Source organism: Carettochelys insculpta, chromosome 9 (genome assembly GCF_033958435.1).
Source record: "Carettochelys insculpta isolate YL-2023 chromosome 9, ASM3395843v1, whole genome shotgun sequence".
NCBI classification, from domain to species: Eukaryota; Metazoa; Chordata; order Testudines; family Carettochelyidae; genus Carettochelys; species Carettochelys insculpta.
In genome coordinates, this window is record NC_134145.1 from 25759357 (window position 1) to 25783857 (window position 24501).

The 24501-nt window shown below is 40.5% G+C and overlaps 1 protein-coding gene across 1 annotated transcript in view; it reads right to left on the reverse strand.

Annotated features, from left to right (window-relative positions):
- The window catches only part of ADGRL4 (adhesion G protein-coupled receptor L4), a 129514-nt gene that overhangs the window by 36090 nt on the left and 68923 nt on the right, over window positions 1-24501 (reverse strand). Inside the window, exons 4-11 of the mRNA XM_075002619.1 lie at window positions 15097-15252; window positions 14571-14641; window positions 11982-12161; window positions 11705-11888; window positions 7968-8084; window positions 5727-5920; window positions 2678-2848; window positions 964-1167 (exon numbers count right to left, since the gene is read on the reverse strand). Coding sequence (XP_074858720.1) covers window positions 964-1167; window positions 2678-2848; window positions 5727-5920; window positions 7968-8084; window positions 11705-11888; window positions 11982-12161; window positions 14571-14641; window positions 15097-15252 — 1277 coding nt within the window. The remainder of the gene's footprint in view (window positions 1-963; window positions 1168-2677; window positions 2849-5726; window positions 5921-7967; window positions 8085-11704; window positions 11889-11981; window positions 12162-14570; window positions 14642-15096; window positions 15253-24501) is intronic.

Consider the following 24501-nt stretch of genomic DNA (forward strand, 5'->3'; position numbering starts at 1 on the left):
CTGGGGTGCCCAACTTCCATACTGCAATCGCTATTCTCTTCTGCAAAGGGAGCGTGGGCCGCATTCTGGTGTCGTAGTGATGGGGGGCCAGGGCAAGCTAGTGGCACAGCCTGCCTGGTCATTCTAAAGTTTTGCAGCCATGGGTTGTTGCCTCATCCCCCCAGCATGAAGCAGTTCCACCACTCAGTTCTGGTGGGGTACACCCAGCATCACTGAATTGGCGGGGTCAGGGGGTGCTGAAGTAGCCCCTAGCCCCACTTTTGAAACGCACTCTGCCCAGGTAGGTGGGGGCTTTTTGAAAGGACCCCCTCAGACTTTGAAAGCTCCTTCTTCCCAAAACCAAATAGGAAGAAGGGGCTTTCGAAATTGATTCATCTTGGCTACGTCTACACTAGTCTACTACGGTTGACAGAAACCGTTGACAAAAAGGCTGTGTACAAGATGCTGGGGGTCCTTTTGTCTATAGAGCCAATCAAAAAAATCGATCTGCTTGTATGTGTAGAGGCGATTTGTTGACAGAAATTTTGTCAGAACATCTCTTCCACCCTATCTTCTGTAGACAGACGCCTCTAACGTAGATGTAGCCCAGCATTGCTTGGTACAGCACCAAAATACTTAGTTGGTGGAACTGTTCCAGATAAAAATATAGGGTTGTGAAATAGTTAAAAGGCCAACTGCATTGTGGCCAGGTTTTCAGACTGTGTAAACTATCAAAGCACCATTTAATTCAATGGGACTACATCAATTTACACCAGCTGAGAATGTGGCTCCCTTTCTTTAACTCAAGTATGCAGAGAGAAACACTTTGTATTCATGTTAAGTACTGGGACGACTAGGAAGTCAATAACACTTAAACATGCATATTAACATCAGAAAATGCTGTATGCTATATGGAAAGTGGTACTTAATACTGTATCTTTATTTGCAAATGTAAAAATTTGAGGAATGACAAAGACCACACACCTTATTATTGTTCATATTAATTCCGACAAGAAAGATAAGTTCTGCCAGGAAAAGGCTGCAGCAGAGATTTTTGTGAATTGTTGTCCTAGTGCTTTGAATTTCACTGAAGAACCAGAAGGTAAAAATGCACATGGAGAGGCAAATCAATGAAATAATTATTCCTAGTTGAGTGATTCTTGTAAGAATGTTATAATTTGTAACACCCTGGGGGAAAATTATAATACAATAGTTAAGAGAATAACTCTGTACCTTGTCAAAAAAGCTTCATTCTGCAACATAGTTCCTTTTTCCTTTTTCACAAAACATTCATCAAAACTCATTGTAGGGTTGCAGTGTCACTTTTGATAATTTCAAAAATATTGTTTTTTGTGAGGCAGATAAAATGTTCAGTGAAACCAAGCATAAAATATGTATTTCAGTGTTCTTAACACCAGTGATATTTCTTTGCATGTTGTTTTAGCATTGATGTGTGCTAAGATGACTTTTTATAAAAGATCTTTGATATCTGTTGTGACTTTAAAAATCTGACCTATTAATAAATTACAAAGATATTGACAACAGAAAATATATTAATACCTGACATGACGATATTGCCACTTCAATGAGTTATTCATATTGACTGCATAGCATAATGATATCACTTTTCTTCAGTTTAAACATGAGTAATGAAAGACTTGGAAATTGCAATCGCTTAAAACAGATGTTAATTCCAGATAAAGAACATGGAAATGGTCTAAAATATCATGATATATTTTTAATGATTATGTTGTGAATTTTCTGTGAAAGAGGGCAGTTCCATTGGCTACTTGGTATTCAGAAAAAAGAACCTCTGAAATACATGACTGCATAAAGGCAGGCTGTAGCTGGCCAGAAAAGCTATTTAAGTATGAATTCTAAAGACAGGCTCAGAGATCATCCTCTTTTAAAAAAGAAAAACTATATAAGAATACCTCAAAAGTCTTGAATTTGAAAGGAAGACTTAAGAAGTTATTTAGCAATGAAAAGCACTCTCTATCAGTATGAGTGCACTGTATGGAAGAATATAGCACCATATACTCATGCAAATCTTCTTCTTATTGCTAATTCTGATTCATAGAAAGCTGCCTCCCAAGGCTCCTGTACATCCTGTATTGATTCCAAAAATCTTAGGGGTCTTTTAATGTAAGTGGAACACAAAGTGAGGGGTCATTTTTACAATTCTGTGATGATTGCCAGGGTCCCTGTTTTAATATTCACGAACTCAGTCTTGCCTTGCTCTTTCTCTACAATTTTTGACAATGCTATTGCAACTCAGGGGATACATTTTAAGGACACATTCCAGATTTTTAGATGCTAAGGAATATATATAATAAAAAGCATTGTGAGAAAAATCCCAGGCTACCTGGTAACTGATCACTTCATATATTAGTTAAATCCCACTGTAGCCTTGAAGTGGGTTTTCAAATAAAAGAATAACAGACAGCAGGTTTGAAACAAGATTCTTTGCTGCATCACTATCCTGTCATACTGCAAAATAGACAAAGAAATCCACACAGAAGTGGGAGGAAATGCTTTTGCATTGTTCACGAAAAACTGTGTGTTTGCTGAATGAGGAAAAAGAGATGGAACCAAAGTTGGGAGGCGGGGAAGCATATTAGCTGCATTATAAAAGCCCACACACATTAAATGAGAATGTAAGTATCTGGTAAAATACTAAGTGAAAAATAGCACTTACAATAGAGCCGCCTGAAGACATCAAAACAGCGAAATGAGTCAGATGATTACATTTGCATGAGGTATGAGTAGTGTTGGAGTGCATCAGCTCACAGCCTTCAGTAGACCAGTTGCCATTCATTGTGTCTGCTGAGTAGTTCCAAAATGCACATTTAATATCCTTATCTGCAGTCTGGAAGAGAAATAAGATGTTTTACTGATGGTGAAAGGCAGGGACTTTTCCATCAAGAGACTCTTGTTACATTAGCCAGAACAATTCATTAAAAAATGTATTGTACTGAAGGAAGGTTCAAGAAAAAAAAACAAAACAAAACAAGACAGTTCCCCTCTCTAAACCAAACATCCCAACCCTCAGAATAGAAAACAAAAAGAACAAACAAAAACCACTTCTGGACCTAGCCCATGCAATTACAAATGGAGATTAAGCTCAAGATTGAAATACCCAATTCACCTAGTTAACTGCAGACTAAACAAGCTGGACTAATCCAGCTAACAAACCTTGTAATTTACAATGTGTCAGAAGCTTATATGTGGTGCATGCACCTTTTGAAATAGAACAACTCTCAAGACTATAGCCACATTGCACCTCCTGTGTTACCCAACAGAATGCTTTGATTCCCTTCTAGCCTTCTCATCTCCTGCCTCTTCGTTTACAGCCCTGGGACCACATGGGTCTTTGTTTGTTCTGTCACCCAGCGTACCTAAAGCAACCTGAGGTGCCTCCATCTACATGTAATGTGAACTAGAAAAGAACTTTACGCTCAGCTCACTGATTATAAATGATCTTGTGTTGCACCAGACACAGCAAGGAGAGAAAACAGGTTTGTCCTACGCATTTTATAAATCTGGTTAGAAGATTAGGCTAAGGGAGTGTAGAAGGGGAAGGAGAAGGGAGCCAGGGCTTAGTGGTAAAGAGTAGAGTGGTAGAGTTCTACCGTGAATATGTAAATTACCCTAGTGAATCTGCACAATAGTCCCGAAAACATGCAAATGAGCCTTCATTTTGTATTTTTGAGATGGCTTATTTGCATCACACTGTCAGCACTAGGGCTCAGTGTAGACACAGCCTCAATACGCAACAGCTTTCAGAAAAGTGAACAGAATATTGAGGGTCATTAAAAAGGGATACCTAATAAGATGGAAAATATCATATTGCCTCTAAATTAATCCATGCTGCATCCGCACTGGAATACTATGAGAAGATGTGGTCACCCCATCTCAAAAAGATATTGGGATTGGGAAAGGTTCAGAAAAAGGCAACTAAAGTGATCAGTGGTACAGAGGGGTGATATGTAGGAGGGGGGAAAATCATGACGGGTCTAGAGAAAGTAGATAAGAAAGTGTTATTTACCCTTTCCTCTAACACATCAACTACAGGTCACCAAATGAAATTAATAGGCAGCAGGTTTAAAACAAATAAAAAATGTATTTCTTCACAAAATGCAGTCAATTGGTGGAATTCTTTGCCAGAAGATTTTTTGAAGGACAAAACTATAACAGGGTTCAAAAATGACCTAGACAAATTCCTCAGAATAAAGTCATCAAAGACTATTCACTAGGATGGGCAGGGTGTCTCTAGCCTCTGTTTGCCAGAAGCTACAACTGGGCAACACGGAATCCATCACTTGATGATTAGCTGTTCTGTTCATTTCTTGGGGCACCTGTCACTAGCCGCTGTCAGAAAACAGGATACTGAGTTAGGTGGATCTTTAGTCTGACCCAGTATGGTTGTTCTTATGTTCTTACTGTGGTATGGCCTGGGCTTGCCAGTCATGATATGGGCCAGGACCATAATATCCTGCATGCTGTAATATACATGGAACAATAAGATAGTCCATGTAAACTCATTTCACATGAGATATGTGCCAAATTGGAACAATGGATTGCAACAGTTAGGCTACATCTACATGTGAAGCCTACTTCGAAGTAGCTTATTTCGATGTAGCGACATCGAAATAGACTATTTCGATGAATAACGTCTACACGTCCTCCAGGGCTGGCAACATCGATGTTCAACTTCGACGTTGCACAGCACCACATCGAAATAGGCGCAGCGAGGGAACGTCTACACGCCAAAGTAGCACACATCGAAATGAGGGTGCCAGGCACAGCTGCAGACAGGGTCACAGGGCGGACTCAACAGCAAGCCGCTCCCTTAAAGGGCCCCTCCCAGACACAGTTGCACTAAACAACACAAGATCCACAGAGCCGACAACTGGTTGCAGACCCTGTGCATGCAGCATGGATCCCCAGCTGCGGCAGCAGCAGCCAGAAGCCCTGGGCTAAGGGCTGCTGCACACGATGACCATAGAGCCCCACAGGGGCTGGAGAGAGAGCGTCTCTCAACCCCTCAGCTGATGGCCGCCATGGCGGACCCCGCTATTTCGATGTTGCAGGACGCGCAACGACTACACGGTCCCTACTTCGACGTTGAACGTCGAAGTAGGGCGCTATTCCTATCCCCTCATGGGGTTAGCGGCTTCGACGTCTCGCTGCCTAACGTTGATGTTAACTTCGAAATAGCGCCCGACACGTGTAGCCGTGACGGGCGCTATTTCGAAGTTAGTGCCGCTACTTCGAAGTAGCGTGCACGTGTAGACACGGCTTTAGTGTCTTCAAATAGTGCTCCACTGGCGGCTTCCCCACAAAAAAAGCACATCCAATGATGAGTACAATTCTCAGCCTCAAAAGAAAATATGTACCCTTGGAGCCAAAGGAGCTACACTATAGGGTCTGTATTCACTTCTGTTCAGATTCGGTGCAGTCCGATTTGAAGTATTTCTCTTTTTAATGAGTATAGCTTTAATCATCTGACAACTGTTGGAGAGATTATCCTAAATACAGAAAGGTTAGAAGCCTGAAGGATTCTGTGATACCAGTCATAACTTTTTGCCCACAGTTACAGCCCCCTGACTATACAGTTTTTACTGTTAACACTTTCTAGCAACATTTTTCCATGGTAGCCAGCGTATGCTGTAGATAGAGTTATATCACATAAAATAATTACAGTGCTGTTTTCCTTTCTTCAGATGTTGATTAAAAAATCTTACCTTGACGTACTTTAAAGTAAATGTTATTTTCTCGAGTTCGTAGAGTGTAGGTGCATTTGAATTAATTGCAACAGCAATAACAGATGAGCTTACTGTCTCTCTCTGCTCTGAAGTATCTTTCGATGAGGAGTTTTTAGATGATGAAAGCAAAGAACCAATATTGCTATACCGCAGAAATACAACTACAACAGTGCCTATCAATCAAACAGACTGGGTTTAGTAGTTTGTGTGTGGTTTTTTTATAGTACAACAAAATTGAAGACATTAAGGAAACAATAAACAATAGACATTATTACTGCTATCACATAAAATATGCAAAACAGATGGAATCTTCGTGGAATACTTATAAAAATGTTTCAGAGACAGTGAAATATAGCCTTGTTTAAAACACTGTAATGTCCACTTGAATTAAAAATGTGTGTTTATACTGGATATTCTAATAAGATAGATGCACATTCTTTTCCCTAAAGCTATGCACACTTGCAGCAATATTACCTCTGGCTGCAGGTCAGGTGTCAGATCTCATAAGATAAACAAGGTTAATATCAGTGATGAAACCATGCCCCTACTTCAAGTCAATGGGAGTTTGGCAATGGATATTACTGGACCCAGGATTTCATACCTGGTCAGTAACTGGTAGAAGACATTCAAGACACAGAAACCCACAGTAATACCTAGGATGCTTCCTCTTGAGTCAGTATTGATATTCTGCCCTTCTGTGACATTTGGGATCCTGGTTTTGATTAGCTGCAAATCCAGCCTAAGACAGAGAAGGACCTCAAGGTTGGGTTTGCCAGATCTGTGGCACCAGTTCTGGAGTTCCGTCAAAATTCTAATTTCTGATTATTATCCATAGTTCACTGACACCAATAAGGCCCCAGCTAAGATCTGGACTCCTACATGCTAAGTGCTGTCCAAACACAGCCTTGATGAGTTTAACAAACTAAACAGATAAGATATCCTAGTGTTGGAAGAGGACACAAAGGCTCCATCTACACGTGCCCCTCCCTTTTGGAAGGGGCATGTCAATGAAGTAGGTCAAAAATGCTAATGAGGCACTGATAAAAATTGGGAAGAAGGGTGCTTTTGAAATTGGGGTTTCCTTTTGAAGGAACCCTGCCTACACGGCTAGTTTGCAATTTGAAAGCAGCACTTTCAACGCTCTGGATGGCTGCCATTATACAGTGAGGCATTGAATATTCATATCAGCACCTCACTAGCATTTTTGACCCACTTCGTTTACGTGCCCCTTCTGAAAGGGAGGGGCATGTGTAGACTTAGCCAAAGAGTTGTGAAGTGACCTGCTCCAGGTCACCCAGCAGATCTTTGGTTGAGTGAGAGGTAGAACACAGGTTTTCTAGCTCCTGGACCTCAGTGCCCTATTCATTACACCATGTCAGTGGTTCTCAGACATTACTACACTGCGACTCCCCTATTCATTACACCATGTCAGTGGTTCTCAGACATTACTACACTGCGACTCCACTATTCATTACACCATGTCACTGGTTCTCAGACATTACTACACTGCGACTCCACTATTCATTACACCATGTCACTGGTTCTCAGACATTACTACACTGCAACTCCACTTCTGATGACAAAAAATATTACATAATCAAGGGGTGAGAGGAGGTTGCCACAACCTGAACTCTGTCTCCCGAGGCTTAAGCTGAACCCTGAGCCTCATCATCCTTAGGCTTTAGCACTACACCCCAGCCAGTCTAAAGCCAGCCCTGGCAATCCCATTAAAATGGGGTCATGATCCACTTTAGGGTCCCAACCCATAGTTTGAGAACTGCTGCTCTACAAATCCCTCTCACATCTTTTAAATAAATTGTGCCTGCCAAAGTCTCCATCTTGTTTCAGCTGGACATAGTTTTCTTCACTGACTGTCCAAAAGTATTATCTAGTGGTTCTACATGTTATTGCATAGCTGTTGGGTTTCAGTCTAGTATGATCATTAGTATATTTAAAGTATATTGTAATATAACATACAGAAATAAAAACTAGCAAAAATCAGCAGCTTAATTTTCCTGTGGTGCATTACACCAATAGAAGCAATGGTGGAAGATGAAGTGCAGATAGGACCCAAGAATAGACAATACGGTGATATAAATGCCTTCTTCTATGACTATTAACATTGCACCTGCACTGCTGGTGAACCATGCCTCTGATTTTCACTAGCAAGTAGGATCCCGGAATGTTGCTTAAACCAAGCTATTTAATTTTTTTTCTTACCATTAGAATTAGGTACTTCCTTTTTCTTTGGTGATATCTTTACATAATCTCCTTCCATGTGTGCATGTGGGTGAATATGTTTCATGTGGTGCAAATCAAAAGCAAAAACCTTGAGAGCTATAGAAAGAAAAATACTATGCAAATCACTTCCATTACAATCTAACATAATTTACAGTTAGGTTAATAAATGTGACATCAGATTGCATAATTATTGTGAATTTTAAAAATACACTATTGTGTCAAATATTTCAAGGAGAAATGCTATTAATATGGTACATGTTTGTTTTAAACCTCCAGACTTTGTTATTCTAATGCATACATTTTTCTCTCATACCGTTTATTCTTTCCTTGAAAAATATGGTCTTTTATTTACTTTGCATTAAATTAGGCACCAGAAAGAATAATGTAGGTTACTTTAGGAAGAGCTATTGCTTTATTAAAAATTCATTTCTGAGGGGGACCACAAATCACAATTATAAAAAGCAAAGGATAAAATACTGAATAGTAACATTCGAAAAAGGCAAGTTCTCAAAACTGAGTATCTAACAGTTATCACTCTCTGGTATGAAATACACATTGCACCATGATATAACGATATGTGCTCTCAACAAACCAAAAGGAAACAGTTATCACCCCTCAGGACAAAAACTATGTGAGAGGACATTGAGCACTTTAGTGAGTTCATTACAGTAAAACCCCGAGTTATGTGTAACTCAGATTTCATGTAAGTTGGGGTGGGGGAACCCTCCCTCCTCCTCCATGCCCCTGGGAGTCTGGAGCCAGGCATGGCAATGCCTGGTCACTTCCCAGGCTCCCGCTCATCTGCAGGGAGATGGGAGCCCAGGCATACAGATGCTTACGGGAGCCAGGAAACTGACCAGGTGATACTGCGCCTGGATCCTGGCTCCCTAGGGCTGAGGGACTTCCCCCACTTCCCCCTGCCCCCCTCCTCCCACCAGTGGCATCTCCTTGGCTTCTCCCAGCTGCTCCTGCCTTCAGTAATCCTCCACCAGCTCCAGCACTGGGAAGCATGCAGCTGGAACCCTTAATTCAACATTAATACAATGAACATGTATGTCGAAATTGCATAAAGCAAGGGTTTACTGTATAGTGAAGAGTTTCAATCACCCACAGTGTGGGGAAAAAATCAATCAGGGCTTTGAAAAATTATCTAAAATTTGAGTATGGGCTAGAATCACTAAACTAGATCATCTGCTTTGCTTATACTTCAGCACACAAAAACAATGTGAGCTCTTTGATAGACCAACTATCAGAAAATTGTTGTCAGGATTTAAGAAATAGTTCTTCATGGCTGGAGTTTTGGAAAGCCTGTAGTTAAAGAAGTCACACCCTGAAATGCAATACAGAATGACACACTATTGTGGACCTTATCTCAAAGATAAGTATGTGGGCTGCACACTGGCATTGTGGGTAAGATGGTCACAGTGCTGAGTGGTAATGGGAAAACTTCAAAATGTTTTCAAGCTTGGGTTCCATTTGGATAAGTGTCCGTAAGTTCAGATTCTCAAACAAAACTGCCAGAAGATGACTGAAATTTTCAAGCCTCTCCATTAGTTCACTGTATTATCATCTGGTCTCTTTAAGGTGTGGTCTAGCAAAGTGCTCCTGCAGTTGGCCACACAACTGTGTCCATCTGTGCTACAAATTACAAATGCAGCTGGTTCCCATGAGCTTATGAAACAGAATGAAGCACTGTGTATGAAATCTCCCCCTCCACCTCAAAATGACTTATCTCACTGAAGAGAAGGAAGGGCTTGATCTTACCCAGGGACTCAGGAAGGTTTTTTCTCAGTATCTTAGGGGAGTGGTTTGTAAAATGGTAAACTGATGTGACCTGAGGAGGTAATAACGGATTTTACTGCTGGACTCTGGGTCAATCAGAGGACATTTAAATTACTTTGGAAGGAGGAAAGTGGAGTGGCTGGTCACAACCAAAAACGGAAAACAGCATAGTCTTTGGACAGGAGTCTCAAAAAGTGCTTAGCACTTGTATTACTCTGCTCTCATGGAAGCCTCTAGTCATGCTGTTATCTTCACTGCCTGCCTGACTTCAGTGAGAGGTGAAAGGCCAAAGTTGAGCACTTTGAAAATACCACTCTTGGGCTACATCTTCACTAGAGGGTTTTTTCAACAAAAAAGGCATTTCATCGACAAAACTTGTGGAGTGTCCAGACTAAAAATGTGTTCTGTCTCCATCCCTAGAGGTTTTTAAGTCCCAGCTTGCAGCAGTCATGACTGGGATGATTTAGTTGGGGTTGATCCTGCTTTGGGCAGGGGGCTGGACTAGATGACCTCTTGAAGTCCCTTCCAGCCCTAGAATTCTACAATTCTATGAAATAATGCTGCTGTGTAGACATAGCCTTAGTGTCCTCCTAGGACAACAATACAGAAGACAAGCAACTTATTCACGGAGGGAAGTCATGAGAGACAAGTTGAGATCTTCCCCAGTATCCTCATCTGAGGTCTCCTGATAGCTGTGCCTGGGAGGAAGGGGAGGGGAGGGGAGAAACGGCAACTGCCCCTGGCACCCGGTGATTCAAAAGGGCTCAGCGCTCCTGGCCACTGCTACTATGACAGTGGTGGTGGCTGAAGTTCTAGGTCCATAGATCACCACAAGAGCCACGGACAGTATGGTTTGGGCAGTGTTAAGGGCTCACAGAGCAGGGCCACAGCAGAGTTTGTTTGCCACTGAGGGCTGGCTGCCTCCACCCTGCTCCTTCTGCCTGAGGTCTCCTCTTTTTGGGGAGCATGGAGCCACCCCACCATACTTTGACCAGGAGCTGGGCAATTCTGTTTGTCCCCCAACTGTGCCATCAACCACATAGGGATGAGCCTTGAAGGCAGAGACCAATTCAAAGTTTGTTTATATTTCTTTTATTGAATCAGAAATAAAGGAAAACATGGCATGTTTTAGCAATTAGCATTAGCAATGCTAGTTTTCATTCTGTTAGTGTTTTTAATACATCTGTTCCACAATGATTTATTGAAGGCAGTGTGATGACTGACACTTTGATCATGAGCAAGTGGGACACATTCATTGCTGAAAATATGACCCTCTATATCGGGGAGCACAAACTGGTGGGTGGGCTTCTTTGGGGGTATGTGTGAAATTTTGTAAAGGAGGGGTGGTAGAGCAGGATCAGCTGCTGGGTCTTGGGCTCATCTATTTAGTTACAAATGTTGAATATGTTATTGTTTTTATGTACATGTATTCACATTTATATACCGATTAATAAACTTTTGACATCCTACAGACTTATTTTCTTAGACATGCCAAAGCTTTTTTCTTTTTTTCAGGTGAACATAACTGAAATATGCATTGGTTTGGATCACATTAGAAAGTTTTGTGGGCAGGCGGAGGGGGTGGGGGGTTCCTTCTAATTGCAGGGACTAAAAGTGGGGCCTGATGGAGAAAGTTTGCTCACCTCTGCTCTACGTCATCCCTCTAAGAGCCAAACTAGATCCTGCACATTATCCTGCCTTCATTGAAGTCATTAGGGTTAGCTGGTTTATATCAGCCAAGTGCCTGGTCCAATATCTGCAGGAGGTTTGGGTTGCCCCCCTGCTTTTTTTTTTCAATAAAACAAATGTCATACATACCAAAATCTGAGAGTTTTCATATTATGTTACTGCTAATCTCAACAATTTATATTGAAAAAACTTCACAGTGTAATTTACATCTCAAGTATCACTTGCATTGATTTTCTTTTTCTTACCCATTTCACTTGCATTAACATCTAGCTGTGTTGTCTTTTTGAAGTTCTGTGACATGAGCAGTGTTGCCTGCTCTGCTGCATGCATCAGCTTAGTGAGATTTCTCCTTCTGCTATCTATAGGGAGTGCATCCCAAACTGTAATTTTATCCTTTTGAACCAAATTGTTCACGGTGTTAACAAAAGCCTGTCAGTATAAAAATATTTTTAAGCACAAAAGCCTTCCGCTATTTATAAAAGAAAAAAAAAACAAGACAACAGTAGGGCTCATGCCACTTACATGAATAGTCACATTAGTAAGCTCTTCCTTGTCAGTAACTGTGTTATTGATGGTACTTAGGGATGGGTAGGATGCAGATAATGCTTCTACATATGAAATCACATCGTCAGGTGAAAGTTGTCCTGCAGTGTTCCTACTGACTTCTTGCAGGACAGCTAAGTGTTTTTCTACAGCCCCAGTCTGAAAGAAACAGGAAATCAGTATACTTAGATGATTCCACTGGTAATTCAACTAGCAAAGCCACATCTGATGACTTTTTGGGGACACAAAAGTGAATAAGGATCAGCTTCTGCACATAAATAGGAGCACAGCAGGTCAATAGGTGTACTTATGGAACTACTCCAACTGAGTAGGTATCACAGACATCATAAAAAAATCATAACCAGCATGCGTTCTTAATTTACTTTGACGAGTACAACTCAGTTTTATTTTGCATAATGCTTAATAATCTACCAGCAAATGTTCCGCAGCATATTTTTGAAAAATAATTAAGTATTAGTAATATGTCAACTCACTGTTAAATCTTTCTTTTAAAATCTTTGCTGAGAGGTGGAAGCAGATGGCTGTTTTTTTAAATGCATACTATAAAGCTCACATATTACTAACATTTTATTGCATACTTCAACCTTACTGATAAGGGATGGAAGTTATTAAATTGCTGCCCTACTGAAAATGTTAATATGAAATAATTAGATGGAAATGTTTGTACAAAAATATTTACATTACCAATCGTCTAAGAAGACTGAAATCTAGATTTGCATTAGGTTTAAGCTAGAATTCAGATTCGGTACCATGTCTGAATCACAGCAAGGTTTCAGATTTCCTAGCACTGAAATCTGATAAGATGTCATCCCCAAATAGCAGAAATATAGTGACATCAGTCAATTTTTAATGAGATTCCTTTAATCTCAAAAGGTGAATATCCCATAAGATAGTGTTCTCATGAGATCTAGATTTTATATTTGATTGCATTCTAATTGTACTGGAAAACAGGTCTCAGAATCACAACATAAGTAGATTCAGATCCATGGGCTCAAATTTGAAGAGTTCATTTTCCTTCAAAATTTGGATTCAAGTTTTTAACACAATTCTCAGACACCCATTCAGTTTTATGTTCAAATGTTGTACTTATCGTATCTTCTCTGCTTATTTTACAGAAAACAGGTTAGTACAATGTGCATCTTACATTGTAATGAACAGCTCTCATTTTAAAAGGCTGGATTATTTTAAGTCTGAACATTGAGGAAAACTGCTTGACACGAAAAGCGTACATGCACATTGGTGGCTCTCTTACACAGTCAAATCAGAAACTTAGTCTTGTGGACCACCAGTTTATTTAATTTGCTGTTTGAAATCTATGCTTCTGTGGAAAAATCTGATTCCCCAGTTCTTTCACATGCAGCCTAACACATGATATTTTGAAGGAGAGAGAAATATTGGTACCCAAGTGTATTATTGTTCTCTTTTATATTTTGTCACTTGCCTTCACTGCTTCTATAAATTATCTTTCTAGGTTTCATTCAAAACAAATAGCGGAACATAATTAAATGTAGAAAGATGTAATTTCAAGAACTTGCCAGTCAAAAATTGCTGAGTGATTACCACACTTCTGAATTCTATGCACAACAGGATTTAGTTCACTACAGAAACAAAGAAAACAAAGCTTGCAGACAAATTAACACTGCAATTCAAATATATAACCCACTTCAAAAGAGCTGGAAGTATTAAAAATATTTCTATATGTAGGCTTATATTCAACCATAGCTGTGTCTACACGTGCATGCTACTTCGAAGTAGCGGCACTAACTTCGAAATAGCGCCCATCGTGGCTACACGTGTCGGGCACTATTTCGAAGTTAACTTCGACGTTAGGCGGCGAGACGTCGAAGTCGCTAACCTCATGAGGGGATCGGAATAGCGCCCTACTTCGACGTTCAACGTCGAAGTAGGGACCGTGTAGACGATCCGCCTCCCACAACGTCGAAATTGTGGGGTCCTCCATGGCAGCCATCAGCTGGGGGGTTGAGAGACGCTGTCTCTCCAGCCCGTGCGGGGCTCTATGGTCACCGTGTGCAGCAGCCCTTAGCCCAGGGCTTCTGGCTGCTGCTGCTGCAGCAGGGGATTCATGCTGCATGCACAGGGGCTGCAACTCGTTGTCGGCTCTGTGGATCTTGTGGCGTTTAGTGCAAGTGTGTCTGGGAGGGGCCCTTTAAGGGAGCGGCTGGCTGTTGAGTCCGCCGTGTGACCCTGTCTGCAGCTGTGCCTGGCACCCTTATTTCGATGTGTGCTACTGTGGCGTGTAGACGTTCCCTCGCTGCGCCTATTTCGATGTGGTGCTGCGCAACGTCGATGTTGAACATCGACGTTGCCAGCCCTGGAGGACGTGTAGACGTTATTCATCGAAATAGCCTATTTCGATGTCGCCACACCGAAATAGGCTACTTCGATGTAGGCTTCACGTGTAGACGTAGCCCATATCTTCAATCTTTTGTTCAAAGCAACTCAATAGATATTATAATCACAATAAAAGTTTCAAAAGAGAAATAATCAAAGAATTTACAAATTAATCTATAAACATTTGCTACTTACTTCAGCCAAGGTTCTAACAGTCTTTTCTGTTATACAGTCATCACGTAATTCACACTTTGCCTTTAGAATTTCTGTAGAAGTTAAAGAGAAGACTAATCAATTACAGTAACAGTTCTGGTATAGATAAATACAAATCTCTTCAAGCCGCCAAGCTACATTCTCTGCTGGTTTAAATGGGAGTAGCTCCATTGACTTCAGTAGCATTTGCCAAGTTACACCGGCAGAGAAGTTGGTCCATTGTTTCACTTCATGAATGAGCAAAAAAAGAATTGGGCTTATACAGCTTAGAATACATGTCAACAAAATGTCAGGTCGGCTCTTCTACATAGCACAGATATATTGTTCATCAGAAATACGCTTCTAAGGAGAGAGCATCTCAATGATATTCTTAGAAAATACAGGTGTGAGTGCCTGGCCTCTTTTTCATGTCTGGCTGATTAATCTAACTGAAGATAAAGAGACACTGGTGGGTTTCTCAGAAGATGTAGTTCTATAATAACACATAAACCTTTATAATATCATTTACCTTGGCAGGAAGTGCCATCATTTGGCTTAAACTGTAATTTTCCTGTGGATGGTTGATAACCTTCCTTACAGGAGCACTTATATCCCCCATCCACATTTTCACATTTCGCATGGTCTCCACAGGCAACCATTACTGCTTCGCTGCACTCATCTATATCTACAAATATTGTGAGAAATTGAAATTTTTATTAAGTACTTAAAGACGAACGCTTTGCTATCTTGTTGATAAGTTATACACACAGCAATTTCATATAACAATTTAACATAATAATAATAATAAATAAAATAGCAAAAGTGAAAAAAATCCAAATAATGGCAATCAAATTTGCCAATCATGCCACTTAGGGTTTGGTGGAATAAAGCATCTTTTGAGCATCTTTTTAATATTATTTTCATATTCTTCATTGAGAGAATGTTGCTATGTTGCACAACTGAACAAATCCATGTTCACGGAAGAAACCTTCTATTTGTACATACACTGTATTTTGCATGGTTTAAACTGAGTTGAAAAGTTAATTTAACAACATAAAAATAGTAGATAATGTATGATGAGAATTGCCCGAGATCTAATTTTTACATAGATTACAGTAAATAGATTAGAACTACCTTATCATTCAGTTAGAAAAGAGAGAGAAAACTGGTATACATGCAGCCTTTTGATTTGAAATCAAGACTTTATAATTTTAGTATTTAAAGGATCAGTTTGCCTGCCTGTTTAATCTAATATTTAAGTTGAGGTTCTTCGAAGTGCTTGACTTGTCTATGTTATCCACATTTAAACTCAATTTCCCTATAATTCTTCATGGTTTCCTAATTAAGCTATGTAAGTAGTTGCTTAGGTAAGTTCAATAATTCAGTTTACTAAGAGAGAGTGGGTCTGAGAATTAATTTGATAAATTGTGGGAAGGCAATCTGAACTTGTGAATTCAGAAACAGAGGGCAAAAACTGATTTGATGGATCGGAAAGAAAGTCTTGCATTATACTGACTGAACAGTGATCAAAGAATTTGAGTGCCACATTGAGGAAAGTGAGTCTTGGAATTATACTGAATAATTGAGAGCGGGGGGGCTGTGGGTGTCAGAAATGATGTCCTAGAGGAGGAGGGAAGAACTGAACAGGCTGGAAAATAAGTATCAGAGGGATAGCTGTGTCCAAAAAACAACAAGAAGTCCCGTGGCACGTTATAGACTAACATTTATTGGAGCATAAGATTTGAGGGCAAAGACCCACTTTGTCAGCTTATGCTCCAATAAATCTGTTAGTCTATAAGGTGCCATAGGACTGCTCATTGTTTTGAGGCTGGAAATAGGAAGGACTGAAAAAAGAATTGATGAATGTGTAGCTGAGAAGCCAATTCATATATAGATTTAGAAGATGAGGGGCTGAGAACTGACGGATTGTGAAGGCGGAGAACAAAACTGGTGATCTAGGAAAAGGGCCAAAATTAACCTGATGAACTGGGGACAACTTAGTACATTGGGTGGTGGTTGGGGGAGGGGGGAACAACTGATGATGAGCTTGTGGGAGGGTGCCCAGACTGATGAACTGAAGGGAGGAGCTCAAGTTAAGAAGAGTTTAGGACACAGCAAGTGGAGAATGGACCAGGGATTACAGAATGTCCTTTAGTTTCAAGGACCTGAGAATGTGGTTTTCAGAGCTGGTACAGTTCAGAATCAGAGGTGTGAAAAGTACCCAAAATGTTACTCGAGTAAAAGTACAGCTACTTTGGGAGGTAGGGAGGAGGGGTGGGAATGTACTGAAGTACAAGTCACCGGAGTCCCTCTGGAAAACTACTTGCGTGAAAGTACACACGCACACATGGACATAAGTTCCAGCACCCAGAAGTGAAAGCAGCTGCACTTTTAGGCTATGTCTAGATTGCAAGCTTCTGTGGGGAGCCTGGAGGTCTCCCGACAGAAGTCTGCCACTTTGGGAGCCTCTTGCTAACATCCCAGTCATCCTTGTTCCATGAGAAAGAAGGCATGTGTCGGCAGAGGGAGTTTTCCTGACATTTGGCCGCATGTAGATGGTCCAAATGCTGGGAAAATCTCTGTGGACAGAACTCATCAGGAGATATGCAAATATGTTGCAGAACTTGCGTATCTTTTGCCAACAGATCTCTTCAATGTATACATAGCCTTACTCAAGTAACTTTTTCGGTACTTTTTCCACCTCTGTTTAGAACAGAGAGAGGATTTCTGGTAACAGTGACCCTGTGAAGTGGAAAATGAGTGAGAAACAAAATAAGGAAAAAGAAAGAATGGATTTGGCAGAAAAAGGAGAGTGTGGATGATGAAAAGGGGAAATAAATTTGTGGAAAGTGGACATTAGAATAGAGAGAGAAGGGAGAAATCCAGGGAGTATGGAAGAAGGGCAGAGATTTGGAATTGGAAGGAAGAGAGAAAGTTCGGGAGAGATTAACACAATAAAAATGAAAATATTAGAAAAGGAGAGGAATGAAAACAATGGGAATGGAGCAAGAGGAAAAGATTTTACATGTGTTAGTAGGGTGAACAGAAAAGATAAATAAAGGCACTGAAGGAATACACAAGGGCCTTCTGCTTTTGGTGGGAATTTGTTGGACATTTAATAGAACATTATTTGCCAGTGGCTAGCATGTTTGCTTAAAATATTCAGATACATGCTTTAAAAATCATCTTACATGCACAGAATTGTATGTGTTATTTGGACAGTTAATGACGGCATCTAAAAATCATCTCATCCCACTTTTTTTAATCACTTTGCCCAGAGATCCCCACAGCTGCCTATCTTCTACCAGTTCATGTTGAGGGTTTTGTAAATATTATAGGATGCCATAATCACACTGGAAGACACTAAGACTCATCTTGAAAGATGAAGAGTGAAACTAAGTTGCTAACTTCTACACTATGTTGATAATTCATTTCCATGCTTAATTAACAAACAGGCAATTTGACATCAGGATATTGGCTTTTACATTATTTATATCTGAATGTTTTTTATGACCTGCCTACTGAAGTGTCAACAATGTCAAATCTAAGTGGATTGATAAAAGCAAGAGAAAAGAAAAAAGAGAAGCACTATGTAAAAGGGTAAATCATAATCAAATGCAGTCATTTGAAGACACGGGGCCAAAGACTCTACTCCTGGCATTTAAATCATCCATTCACAACAATTAACTGTATGGCTCTTTTCTGGCATATGTAAATGTCACTCAGTATCCTGCTATGTATAACATAGATACACTTGGATTAAATTAAAGTGCCAAGGGTGAGAAAACAACATCAGCCTGCATAATGGCTCCACAGATGAGCCTCATCTCCAGGGATTTTCTTGGCTTTCTCAGCTATGGAGGGAAGGATGTGTAAGTCCTAACAACATCTCCAGCATGTAGCTTATTGCAAAATGTCAATAAATGACAAATGTCACAGGAAGCTGAAATGTCTTATTTGAACATGCGTGTGAAAATAACCTACTAATAGTTTGATTTTTAACAACATTTACAAAGTTGGTGTTAAAATTAATAGATGACATTCCTCTCCTAAAAAAGTCTTGCCTCCTCGAAATATGCATAAATAATTGAATGTATTTCAGATCATCATTGCTGAGTATCTGGTTGCTAAGTCATTACAAATTTTCAAAGGTTACTATACTTGTCTTGCAACATATTACATTTGTTTTTCATAAACCAAAATAATTTATTTGCCAGTAGGTATTTATACAAATCATCTTTCTTTTAATAATGTTGTCACATATTAATTGTAATGGAAACTTTAATGAGAGGGCAGGATTATGAAATCAGAACTTGGAGCTCATGGATATGGCAGGCAACAAAGAATGTCAGCACAAATAAAACAATTGAGGAATACACACAAATAGTTTATCTGCCGCTGAGTTGTCTATACAAAATCAATCTATATGAATTCTAACTAATTTGGTGTTTGCTGGGGAAAATATCTTCAGGAGTAGATAATTAAAGACAATACGCTTGAAAGGTATTGAGAGGTAGCTGTGTTAGGTTTGTATTCTAACGAAACACGGCTATGTCTACACTAGCCCCAAACTTCGAAATGGTCATGCAAATGGCCATTTCGAAGTTTACTAATGAAGCGCTGAAATACATATTCAGTGCCCCATTAGCATGCGGGCAGCCATGGAACTTCGAAATTGATGCGGCTCGCCGCTGCACAGCTTGTCCTGCCGGGGCTCCTTTTCGAAAGGACCCCGCCTACTTCAAAGTCCCCTTATTCCCATCTGCTCACAGGAATAAGGGGACTTCAAAGTAGGTGGGGTCCTTTCGAAAAGGAGCCCCGTTGGGACAAGCTGCGTGGTGGCAAGCCGCGTCAATTTCAAAGTGCTGCGGCCGCTCGCATGCTAATGAGGTGCTGAATGTGTATTTCAGCGCTTCATTAGTAAACTTCGAAATGGCCATTTACATGGCCATTTCGAAGTTTGGGGCTAGTGTAGACACGGCTCACAACAGCAGTCATGTAGCATTTTAAAGACTAACAAAATAATTTATTACATGATAAGCTTTTGTGGGACAGACCCACATCTTCAGATCTACGGCATTTCCAGTCCAGATTCAATTATATGGTACAGAGGTTAAAAAAAAATTGCAGTGAAAACTGACAAATGAAATACATAGAACTGAAGGAGGGGGTTGGGAGTGGGGGATGTTAAGTCTTTTGCCTGAGATAATTATGAAAATCAAAAGAAAGGAAGCAGTCCTTGTAATGGGTTACATAACTGCTGTCCCTGCTCATACCAGCTGTGTCTACACGTGCACGCTACTTTGAAGTAGCGACACTAACTTCGAAATAGCACCTGTCGCGGCTACACACGTCGGGCGCTATTTCGAAGTTAACTTCGACGTTAGGCAGCAAGACGTTGAAGTCGCTAACCTCATGAGGGGATTGGAATGCGCCCTACTTCGACGTTCAACGTCGAAGTAGGGACTGTGTAGACGATCCGCTTCCAGCAACGTCGAAATTGTGGGGTCCTCCATGGCAGCCATCAGCTGGGGGGTTGAGAGACGCTGTCTCTCCAGCCCGTGCGGGGCTCTATGGTCACCATGTGCAGCAGCCCTTAGCCCAGGGCTTCTGGCTGCTGCTGCTGCAGCGGGGGATTTATGCTGCATGCACAGGGTCTGCAACTCGTTGTTGGCTCTGTGTATCTTGTGCTGTTTAGTGCAAGTGTGTCTGGGAGGGGCCCTTTAAGGGAGCGGCTGGCTGTTGAGTCCGCCGTGTGACCCTGTCTGCAGCTGTGCCTGGCACCCTTATTTCGATGTGTGCTACTGTGGCGTGTAGACGTTCCCTCGCTGCGCCTATTTCGATGTGGTGCTGCGCAACGTCGATGTTGAACATCGACGTTGCCAGCCCTGGAGGACGTGTAGACGTTATTCATCGAAATAGCCTATTTCAATGTCGCCACATCGAAATAGGCTACTTCGATGTAGGCTTCACGTGTAGACGTAGCCACCAAGTGTTAATGTATTGAATATGAGTAATAACCCCAGTTCACTAATCTCCCTGTGTAATCTGCTTTTAAAGTCTCTTTGTTGTATGATGCATATTCCCAGGTCCTTAAAGGCACTGATCTACTTCATGGTCCCTTTAAATCAATAAGATTTGTAGATGCCACCAACAATTTTACTACTATTTCAAGGCAGACTATATGTTGCTTTAAAATTTGTTAACAGTGTCCATTAAAGTTTTCTTATGTACTTTGTGTAGGTTTGGGTTTCTTTGGTCATTTTGTTTTAGATGAACCTGCAAACTTCAGACGATGTGGGAGACAAAAGCTTGTCAATACTTTTAGAAAGCAATCCATTACCACCAGAGGTTTGTGGTTAGCACCCTGTCCATTCTCCCATTAACTTCAATAACAGAAAGTTTGAGCCCCAAAAGCCCAGTCTTGAAACTCTAAGTCCTAATAGTAGTCTTTAGTGAGAAAATTGATGAGTGATGGCTGAATGGACTCTTTAATGAGAAGACCATTTACCATGGCTCAGCATGGAACCCTCCCTTTCAGAAAATATTCAGAATAAACCCTGGAACTGAGCTTTGAAGCCTTATAATATCTCGGATCAGAAAGAAATATGAAAGTGAAATCCCCAAAAATAACATCACTGACACACATTTAGTTAGTAGGAAAATAAATTAATAACTTTTCATTATATTTCTGCTTTTTGGTCACTGCTCATTTACTACAGCAGGCAGTATAATTCCCATTAATATAAAGGTAGTGAGAATGGTTATTATGTTCAGTCTTGCCAATTACTGGATCACAGCTACATTTCTTTGCTTCTCCATAAGCCAGTCAAGACAGCTTGGTGTCTGCTTTATAAATTATGCTTAGTTGTAGCTTGCAGAGTATTCAAAAGTCCATTGGTAAAGGAACAGAAGTTCCTTTTGGTCCTGCACTATGGAGGGGAGCAATGTACACAAAGTGAATTCCAAATTGTCCTAAGAAGGACATATGCAATGAGAATAACAGCTATGTGGCATAATGCCCTGTCCCTGCACAAATGACATTCAATAGTGTGATGAGGGAGAAAGGGTGTTCAAGCAGCCAGCTGTGGGAAAAATCGGGAGCTGATGCAGTAGTGTATGCTTGGAAGAATGTAGTAACTTCTTCCAGAAATTGTGATGCACCGATGGGGTTACAATTAGGAAGATGTCACAACTCAGGACTCCATTCTTCCTTTGACCCATATAACAGACACAAAGTTCAAGGGTGAAAAATGGCTTTTATGTAATAAATAAGCTTATAATTATTAAACTCAAATTCAGCATCACAGGTGGGAAAATATCCTCCCCCTCAGGACCACCACTATTTCTAATTTGTGTTTCCATCCTTTCCGTATTCTCCTTTGTACCTTTGTGACATTCCTCCTTTCTACTCTCTGTGTTTCCTTCTCTGCAGCAAGCTCCAATTCTTCCTCTCCCTGTGGGTGCTCTCATTGCCCCTTTCCCTAGCCTACCTGGTATAATGATCTGTGATGAAAAACGCAAGTCTGACATGTCGAGTGTCATCATTAAGGATTAGAGTTAACTTAATAGGTGAACTGACATCTCACAGAACCATTGTTACAGACTGTCTTTAGAACCAAGATGAGAACAGTGCCTCGGTTATGCTTCTTCACATTTGAAAGGTTAACATGACATCTTGGAGAGATGGAAACTTTTTCTAAAGAAAGCTTAGCTTGTGCAACTTCAGAATATGTCTTGGTGCCACATAAATACATCAAGTGGGCTGGCTGTTTGATAGCACTCTCCTAGTGCAAATTAAGAGGCTCTGACTTGTACAACATAGTCAACACTACTATATTCCTATTATAATACTGGGGTTCACTCTAGACATATACGGCACAGCCTGCTACCTTGGTACTCCACTAAGGTACCATTATCTGTGTGTCGGAGAGATGTCTGAGACCCCTCCCACTCATAGCAGATCCATAAGTTACAATGTAATCCTCTGAGTTCCTGGATAAACTGCAAAACTGACTGAGGAGCCAGGTGCTGTGTTTAAGACATCTCCTGGTCTGCTTGACCATTTATTTACACCTGTATTTTACAGGATAATATACCATGATATTTTTGTTTGGAAAAATGTCCACAATGTCCAAGCTCCATCCACACTGATGTGCACAAAAGAGGAGGAAAAATAAGTATCAAGGCCTGCAACAGGATGACAGTAGGACATTTGTACTCTGAACAGTAGGGAAACAATGTTTATTATTAATTTGTATTACCATATCTCCTAGGAACCCTACACAAGGAACAGTACCACGCTGTGCTAAATGGTGTTCAAGCACAGAACAAAGGGACGGTCCTTACCCAAACTGACCATATGTCCCAGTTTCCCCAGGAAAGTCCCGTATTTCAGTCATCAGGCAGGCATCCCTACCTTTTTTTAACAAAAGGGCTAATTGTCCCTTATTCACTCCCCCACTGAGCTGCCCTTCCCGCAAGTCAGTGCCAGAAGCATCACATACTGGTGGACAGAATGAGGACAAGGCAGCACTTTAAAGAGCAGTAATTACTTAATCATAAATAAATATTTTTAATTTTTTTACCTACTAGTTATAATAATGTAGTATGTGTTTTAACGAGTGTTCCGTAAATGTAACGTTATTTTGAACATTTGTACTGCATAGGTCTGATTGACTTCCATTGAACTCTCTCAAGTCTGAGCAATTTTACCAGTTGTTCCATATTTGACATAGGGGAATATGGTCACCCTATCCCTACCCCATGTAGATGCTTACAATCTAGAACACAGCTTCTTTGAAACCAGAGATTTCATCATGGGTAAGCACACCCCATCTGCCTTGGATGTAGGTCATTTGAATAATAATACTAAAGCTGCAGCAACACAAATGGGAGCCTGGTTTAGCCGCTTGAATACATAGCTAGCTAGCCCACATATGCCTACATATGCCGCAGTCACACCTTCTATAAACTTAGTACAAGTGTAGAGAAACAGATGGATATTGACTGACAAACATAACAATGAAAAGTAATTGGCCAACTGGCAAAAATAAGAAAGCAAAAGTAGGAACATTCAATTGAAGCTGATTTGAAGACAAGACTTGTGAAGCTGATGATGAAAATCCAGACACCTTCTAGAACTAGATAATTTTTATAGTTCATTGTGCTAACAACATGAATCTTAGATCACTGGAGAAGAGACTCATAGAAACTTGGTAAACTGGAACCATGATATCACAATGTGAGAGGCATCAATTACATTTTTGACTAGATCACAGTTTATTTTAATACACAACTATTTTGTTTATGTTTGGAATGATACAAAAAGAAAGACATTGTCAGGACTGAGAGGCTTACGAGAGAGATATCTACAAAGATGATATACGTAGGTAAGGAGGCAATGTATTTATTGCTTGTTTTTCCATTCCCCAAAGAGTATCACAGCACACAGAAAATTACCAGAGGATTGAAAAAAAGAGAAATAGTTACAATTCTTCCAATGAAGGGAAGTCCTTAAGGACTACACAATTGCTCAGAAATAATATTTTCCCAGAGAACATTTTCAGTCTTGTAATCCTGAACACAATCCATCAAAGTGCTACAGAAGCAGAAGCTTAAGAACTGCAGAGGAAGTAGGATAGCTACTCATCCTGTTCATTATCTTAAACCAGAACTGAAGAGAAGAATTAATGCAGGATGAAGGGCATTTGGGAATACTGGCCACAGTCTGGTGCTGAGATTTGAGCAAACTGACCATGGCCGGGACAAACCCAAAAGGCCATTATACTGGTCCAGGATCCATGGATTACCATGATTTCAGACCAAATCCCATACAGGCCCATTGTTCTGACAGATCCAGGAGAAGATGGCATAAGTTATAAAGAATGTTGGCCACAAACTGGACTTAGAATTTGTAGTGAGACAGCGTGAC